The sequence below is a fragment of the Ochlerotatus camptorhynchus genome, unplaced genomic scaffold (genome assembly GCF_037179485.1).
Source record: "Ochlerotatus camptorhynchus isolate MF236.1 unplaced genomic scaffold, CSIRO-AGI_Acam_v1.1 ptg000094l, whole genome shotgun sequence".
Classification (NCBI taxonomy): domain Eukaryota; kingdom Metazoa; phylum Arthropoda; class Insecta; order Diptera; family Culicidae; genus Ochlerotatus; species Ochlerotatus camptorhynchus.
In genome coordinates, this window is record NW_027040584.1 from 1,010,297 (window position 1) to 1,018,578 (window position 8,282).

Below are 8,282 nucleotides of genomic sequence, written 5' to 3' on the forward strand. Positions count from 1 at the left end.
AAACGAGCGAAAGATGACAACATTTTTAATAAATTTTAATTGAAGGCGTGCAGTAGTGATAATGTGTGCCATGTGGAATCTACAGGCGAGAACCGTGTGCACTGAATGCACTTTCATGTTTGTACGCGATCACAATTACTTATGTGTTCTACACACTAGCACCCTTTCAATCAGAAAATGTTTACGCAAACTGAACAGGATGCTGATGCCGATAAATGTAACAAGAAGCCGCCTGCAACCGTTGATATCTTTTCCAGACTCGCGCGTCCAGCACTCACCACCCACTTGCTCCGCACAATTTCTTTCGCAGCTCTTCCATCAGCGCTGCTATCGGGTCGTACAAATCTGGTTCATTCATTAACTCGTTCTGTTCCCCATTTATTTTCATGCCGTCTGCAACATTTAATCGAGCATAGAAACTAAGTGCGATTGTGAGTTGGACAAATCCACGTCATCACCATCATGCGGCGACTGGAGCTGACGGCGTTGGCTCTTCTGTTGGTGACCTCGTGTCTGCTGGTCAGCGCCAACGAAGACGACGATGACCTGCTGGACGACAATGCCAGCGAAGACTTTGACGAGGACGATGAAAATCTGCTGAGACAAATCGAAGCCCAGCACGTGCAACGCCAGTTCGACAAGGAAGATCAAATGGCCCGGGAACTGGCGGCCAAGATCGCTGCGGAACATTACAACTTCCCGGAAGACGTTCAGACCCTGCCGCGACTGGCCGATCCATGCAAGGGCGTTCGCTGTGGCGCGGGACGCATCTGCCAGGCCGAGGGCAATGATGCCAAGTGTATCTGCATTCCCGAGTGTCCGGAGGAACCGGATTCCAGAAGGAAGGTTTGCACCAATTTCAACGAAACATGGGACTCGGCTTGCGAGGTCCACAGGCAGCGGTGTCTGTGCAACACGGACGATCCACGTTGCCGCGGGGATGAAGTCAAGCACGTTCACATTGACTACTACGGCCAGTGCCGGGATATGCCGGTGAGTTGATCACTTTGAGCCACTCGAATAGGGTAAATTATATGAACGGACATTTTTCAGGACTGCTCCGAGAACGATCTGGCCGACTTCCCGCGTCGCATGCGCGACTGGCTGTTCAACGTGATGCGTGACTTGGCCGTGCGCAATGAACTGCCGGAAGCGTACATGGAGCTGGAACAGGAAGCCGAAACCAATCTGACCAAGCGGTGGACGAATGCCGCCATCTGGAAGTGGTGCGATTTGGATGGACATCCGAACGATAATTCCGTATCGCGACATGAGCTGTTCCCGATCCGGGCACCACTGATGACGCTGGAGCATTGCATTGCTCCGTTCCTGGAAGCATGCGACCCGAACGGAGACCACAGGATCACTCTGCAAGAGTGGGGCAATTGCTTGGAGCTGGAAGAGGTTAGGGGGAGATTATAGAATTTGAAATTCAAAGTACAGGTGTAAAGTTAATTTTGTTGCATTACAGGATGACCTCACTGCTCGGTGTGCCACAATCAACAAGGAGGACGAGTTCGAAAAGATTGAACTCGAAATGGCGGATTCCAACTGAAAGCAGTGGATAGTTTAGTAGGATACGGTTAGGCTTACTATCAACGATTTTAACGTACTTCTATGTGCCATTTTAGTTACGCTCAATCTAGATATCTAGCACAAACGATGATTCCGAATACACTCTTAACCTACTTTGTAAGTATCTATTCAACTCAGTTCTCGAAGTGCGCGTGTCCTGTCTAGCGTTAATTGAGTAGAATCATTAGCTGTAGATAAGCTGAATGTATAATTGGAAAATTTCTTTAAGATTTATCACAACTTCTGTGCTGTAGCAGTTAACAAATAAAGCGGTGTCATTGCCAAGGAAAACTTTTTCTTCGAATCATATTCCGTGCTGATGATGATGATGACTACCACCTATTGTAGCAAGGCGCCTGCACATAGCAATGGACTGTTCGTACTAAATGCCTTGATCTAGATTTGATTTCTTATCTCCAGTATGAAGGGCCAAAAACGGTGGGACGGACCCGTATGCAGAGACACTTACAGGGAAACCCGATAGAGAATCTCCTTCCAGAAGTAAGTTCATACAATCAGCCCTCTATCCACGAAATCATATTCCGTGCTGCAACTTTTTACCATCTCCTCACTTTTCATTCTTTCGAAAACTCCCAGATCCATTTCTGTGGCATTCTAAAAGGATCCATATTAGAGTCCGGTGCACCTACTGGATTTATGTCAATTTACATACTAATGGAATCAATGGGGCTAATACAAACTACGATGGGGTGGTACAATCTGGTCAATGCTCGAATGTATCGTGTGTAGATCGGTTGAAGTCTACCGAACTGGTTGCACTTTCATACAAATGTGCAAGCAGAAGCGCTGAAGAAAGCTCCAATCGAGGAGTGATTTCATGCTTTTCAGCTTTCTTCGGATTGTTCAGAGGAGCTACTCGAGATTTAGCTGTCAGTAGATGTACTTAAATTTTGCCAGCTTCCAACACGGTGCGCAAATCGATGCAAGCTCCGTACGCCTCGCAGAATCCATGAAGCTCAACAACTGAAACATTTTTGCTGTATCCAACCCAACGAGGAATCGTCAATGTGTCCAGATCTACTAAATTCCGCTTGTACTCCCGCCACACTGCTTCCTCTTAGATGAAAATCTATGCCTGAACTATAACTGATCCTACTAGGCTAAGTGGATCGAATATACGGAAAACATCCGAGAGCACAGTTCGCTTGGTGATTATTGAAGTGGTGTTCCACGACGGTGTGCAGAATTTGAAGTGATCAGAGCTAGGCTCCCACATTAATCCTAGTGTTTTACAACTGGAATTAGCTGATTCAAGCTCCAGAATAGAACGACTGTCCCTTCTGGTACGTTTATCAGCAATTCACTCGAATTGAAGTTCCACTTTCGAAGGATGAAACCGGGTGAATGTAACAGCGCTATAATTTCTTGAATCAATACTTTGCCTTGCGCGATGTTATCTACACCTGACAGCATGTTGTCCTCATAGAAATCTTGCCTGAGCACTTTTGCAGCTAACGGAATGTTGGTTCTCCATCTTCCGACAGACGTTGCAAATGTTTTGTAGCGAGGTAGAAGCAGTTCCGTACGGGACCGTTTTTAGTTGATACGTACGAATCGGTTCGTTTACGTTGTCCCTCCAAACAATTTTCGAGAAACGGCGATCATCTATGTGCTTCACTACCGTTCTACGCATAACTGTCCCATGTTCTATGCAATCCTTATGCACCGTGGGACTCTTATGCGTATAACGGCAGTTCAGGACCATGTGATACATTTTAGCTACGTCACCAACCAGAACATAGCGATGTAGACGAAAGCGTAGGGAAATGTCTTGAATATCTAGGCCTATTCTGCGCGGCGTGTGAGGTGAGGTGACAGCGAAGTGATGGTGCAGTGACAATTTTGTGACAGTGACAGCGTGTCACCTCACCTCACACGCCGCGCAGAATAGGCCTAATCATCCTGCACTACTGGACCTACCATCAAGGCTTCATTAATGCGAAATCCCACTCGACGTACGGCAATCAGCATCGAATATGATCGAATACTACCCGCAGCTTGGTAGTGGTGCTATCTGGTTTCAAAACGGCGTGATGTGGCAGGCAATAATCTTTCTCCTCTGTAGATTGTCCACAAATTTCCTCCATGTTTTCTAGCTCTTCATATTCACGGATAAGCTTCGTGTACTCATCCTTCAGCTCGGGATTTGATGCGAAGCGTCGTTCCAGTCCCATGAAACGTTTGATCGCGATCGTTTTTTGGATTCTCCTATCTGGTTGATGAGGTGTTCCTTCTTCGGGGAGAGTGACAACGAATCTTCCAGCATCATCCCGAACTGTGGTGCTGTTAAACATTTCTTCGCATGCTGATTCCTCCATTGAGAAGATGCTGGTTGATCTGCACATTTCTAGTTCCCAGAACATGGTAAGCTCAGGGGGGCCACAGAATTTTTATTTTGAAATTCCCGGTTTTTCCCGGTTTTCCCGGTTAAAACATTAATATTTTCCCGGTTTGCCTCAAACAAAATAAAATGAAAATAACTAAGCAAGTTTTCGACAATTTTCATCCACAAAAACAGAAAACCAACCTCATAGCTGAATCCAGATGAAGATACAAAAATAATAGGAAAATATGTTTATGTTCCATACAAAATGGTCGAATCAGTTTATATTTAAAAAGAAACCTTAATATTACACTTTACTTTCTCAGCTCTTTTAGTTTAACGTCCAAAGCAGCAGCCTCTTTCTCTGCGTCTGCCAAAAGTTTAGCCTTTTTCATTTCCAGCACTTTTATTGCTTTGTCCGCTTCCCTCTTTCGGCTAGCTTCTTTATCGCTTGCAATCCCATCAGCTCGCTTTGCATCCAAAAATTCCTGGTACCGACCTCGGGCGTTTCGACAGTACTGAATAAGCTGCTTGTCCACTTGAATGTTGGTCACACCCCCAGCCGCTAAAATCTCATCATGTACAGTGCGTTGTGCTACCAGGCTTTCTTCGGATTGATTTACCACCAGGCACTCCTTGTTGACGGAAAATCCGAGCTCCTGGGCTGCATTTCCGTGAGATATTATCAATATCTTCTTGACAAACGATGCCAAATTCGGAAGCTGTTTTCCAGAATCAGCAATTGCCTTCATCCAGAAATGATCGACCCGTGTCTCCTGTCTGCGATATCCTGAAGCAATTAACTTGAAGAAGGCCATCGTGCAAATTTGCGAATATTCATCCTTCACCTTGTCCGCAACAGCTCCAGCCAAATGATCTTTCTCCACCATATGTTCCAAACAAAACTCAAGTCGTTTCTTGGCTACATCTGGGGAGTTTGAAATGACAGATGGACTTAAACAAGAAATATACCTTGTTAGAGCATATCGAAGTGGCGAACGATCGAGGAGTTTCGTCAAAAATGCAACATAATAGTTTTTGCAGTCGTTGCGAAACACCAAGAGTTGTTGTTCAGACATTTTTCCACGGATTCCTTCCGCTTTGATAGCCGCTTTTACAGCAAATCCCACGTCTACTTCAGCTGATGTAAGAAGGTTGTCCTGATTTAAGTCAATCTCCGTTAGCGCTTTAGGTTTCTTTTTAAGGCGGTCTCGCTTCACCACTCTCTGCATCGCATTTTGAACTAGGCTTGTTAGTTCATCGTACAAAAAGGGAGCAAGTGGTGCATCACCCTGAAATTCTTTCAAAAATAGCTCCACATTTGCCGCTGCAGCTACAAAAAAGCTCAATTTAGGTCCAAAGAGCTGATCCGATACCGCTTGGGACACCACTGAAAACGCGTTGGAGCTGTAAACCGCCTTAAAGCTTCTCCTGAAATCGGGATGACTTTCTTTTCGTTTTGACTCTTGTTGAAATTTTACTGCCTTCACATATGTTCGCAGATGAGGAAGCACATCTAGAGCTCGTTCTGCTACTCGCTGGTTTTCCACCCACCTGACTCCGCAAAATTTGAGCGGCAATATGGTGCTACCAGTAACTGCTATAAAGTCAGCACGTCTTAGGGGAACATCTTTTAGCAGGTAGTACAACGACATCAGAAACTGATCGATCTTCCAGTCCGTTTTCTGCATACCGCTCTTGAACGAATTATACACTACATGAAGACCGCAACTGCCAATGCTGAGTAGACTGAAGGAACTGCTCTCACGCATCTCTTGCAATTCGGAGGACAGATCGTTAAGGAGTCGCCAGTTCACGTTGGGTCCATCCATAGACACCTGAATAACTTTTTTCAACAGTCCGGGATATGCTTCGAAACACTTCTTGATCCCACTCATCAAGTCAATCGCTCGTGTCGATGATAGGAAAGCTGAGCCTACATATCTTGTCTGTACTTCCTGCTTGTCTTCATCCCAAAAATGAATGCTTACATCAAGTTGCTGCCGTTGTGCAATTTTGTTCAGTGTTTCGTCGAATCCAAGGACGACCTCGGAGCAACTTTCAACTTTGGTCAGTAAGATCTTCTTGAAGTAAGGTGCCAGACCGTGTGTGATGAAATAACCAACTTTGGTGCGGCTCATCTCCATCTTCGAAGCAATTTGGCTGTCAGGAAACATCTTCTGGAACAGAGCAACACTGGTACCTGCACTATGGTATGAACCATGGGTGGCCACAGTATCAAGTGCCCATAAAATTTCAGCGGACGTCACCGAATCGTTTAAAAAATACTTTTTCATGACAGCCTGATTGGCGCCTACTGCCACTTCAGATGATGTTGAAGCATTTGTCTGAATTGGATCGACCAAGGTAGTTGTACTCACCTTGGGATCGACAGTCAAACTTGAAGTTGAAGATATGATTTTATCATTTGTTGAACGATCTGAAATTTGAGATAGAAGATCAGTATTCAATTCATAGAATTCTTGTATTAAAGTCTCAGCACATGATGAACTTGATTCGATAGCAACCAAAACAATAATCGAAGTTTCGTTGCAAGTTTCAGTGCATTGTGGTATAATCAAGCGTGTTATTTCGGAGCTTACCATTCGTTCCAAATAAGCTGCTGATCGGCAAATTTGAGCGACGTGCTGCAGCCTGATGCTGATGGCCTTTGCTTTTTTCATGACTCCCGTCGTATCAATTTTGAATGATTTATTGCACCAGGTGCATCGAGCAGCAGTCGGTACTTTGGGATCCGGCGCGCCCCATGGATAATCCTTCTCATACCTCGTCGAATATTTTGTAGTCATGGTTATTTGCTCCAACTTTCTCAAATTTCACTACTCTTATTTGATAGTTTTACACTTATAAACACAGATGGAAAACGCGTCTCACTTTTGTCAATGCAAATGCGGTTTTGAACAGGCCAATGCTCGCGAAATGAATGAAAAAAACACGAAGCTTTTTCATTGACGAAGGTTGATAGCTCGTCATCGGGTCGGTACGTTTCAGAACATACCAATACATGCGAAGAGCCGAACGTGAGGTGAACGAAAAAAACTTTTAAAAGAGAATGTCGAACGAACCCGATCGTCCAACTTTGCTGAATCCTTTCAGACGCTTGATCGCCGTCGAAAAAAAAAAAAGCTTTAAGCCGCTTAATGTCGTTCGTTTTTGTTCTGGAGTAACAGCAGATCTGTACTACCGTACACCCAAATTTTTCAGGGTGTAGCTGTTTGGTGCATGTCTGTTTATAAACGAATGATGCTGAGCTGTCAATAGCTCGCACTTGTTGGCACTCAGTGTTAGGTACACCTCGAAAACGGAATCGATGTAAGAGAATAAAAGCTGCCATCGCCAGTCAACATCAAGGTGGGACTGATTAGCATTTTCGAATTATATTGAGCAAGTTGGACTGAGAAAGAGTGTGAACTTGTGCATATGCAATTAAATTAAAATAAAATATATAATTTGATTTTTCCCGGTTTTGTTTCGGAATTCCCGGTCCATTTCAAATTCCCGGCTTTTTCCCGGTTTTCCCGGTTCTGTGGCCACCCTGTAAGCTGATCCTGAATCCCAGCCGTAGAGCAGACGAGCAGCGAGACTAATCTGCCTTCTGAATTGTCAGGTACTCGTCCAGAAACTAGCCATCCAAACACCGTATTTTGCAAAGTAGGTCCGTCTTTTGTCGCTCGTTACAAAGGAGGTATCCAGCTTCAATGATTAGGTCAATTGTGTTCTTTAAGGGTATTGAGGTAAATGCATATTCGTAATCTGCATTAAAAATGGAACCCAAACCCAAAATTTCATCAACTTTGGCACACTGGAACTATTTTAAATAAGTACGATTACATTTGCAAAAATCACCTAATTAGCGCCCCTCGGTGTCACTTTGTATGGTAGCGAGCTGTCAGTTTGTCAGTTTAGTGTCAAACAGTAGTTATTATTTTGCTTTAAATCATGATTTAAAAATCGAGATGAAAGTGCGTGGGGTTGAAAAAAATATCGCTGTGCTCAGAAAACGAAGCTTTTTCAGATGATATATAAAAACTGATATATTTTTCAAAATTAAAGAACCCAATTGGACCTGGCTCGTAGAAGCGTGGATCAGCAATGAACATTGATTGAAGAACTTTCACTGATGGATCACGCATTGATGGATCCACTGTGGCTTCGGCGTCTTCAATTAATACTCAACTGCCTTTCGGAAACTTCAGGAACCTTGTTCCGTTTATGTTACTGAGCTAGCAGCAATCAACTTCGCATTGGGGATGATTTCCGACATGCCCATAGACCATTACTTCATCTTCTCGGATAGTCTCAGTTCGATTGAGGCTATTCGGTCGATGAAACAAGGTAGGCA

The 8,282-nt window shown here is 44.3% G+C and overlaps 1 protein-coding gene across 1 annotated transcript; it reads left to right on the plus strand.

The window, feature by feature from the left end:
* The first annotated feature begins 416 nt into the window (after positions 1-416).
* Positions 417-1,844, plus strand: SPARC (secreted protein, acidic, cysteine-rich). The gene is made up of 3 exons (XM_065218905.1): positions 417-993; positions 1,054-1,404; positions 1,472-1,844. The coding sequence occupies exons 1-3, from the start codon at positions 463-465 to the stop codon at positions 1,553-1,555; spliced, it is 966 nt and encodes a 321-aa protein (XP_065074977.1). The 5' UTR covers positions 417-462; the 3' UTR covers positions 1,556-1,844.
* The last annotated feature ends 6,438 nt before the right edge of the window (positions 1,845-8,282 follow it).

Coding starts and splice junctions, on each gene's coding strand:
- SPARC (XM_065218905.1), top strand. CDS start 463: ATGCGGCGACTGGAGCTGACGGCGTTGGCTCTTCTGTTGGTGACCTCG. Junction 994..1,053: donor GCCAGTGCCGGGATATGCCG/GTGAGTTGATCA, acceptor GACATTTTTCAG/GACTGCTCCGAGAACGATCT. Junction 1,405..1,471: donor ATTGCTTGGAGCTGGAAGAG/GTTAGGGGGAGA, acceptor GTTGCATTACAG/GATGACCTCACTGCTCGGTG.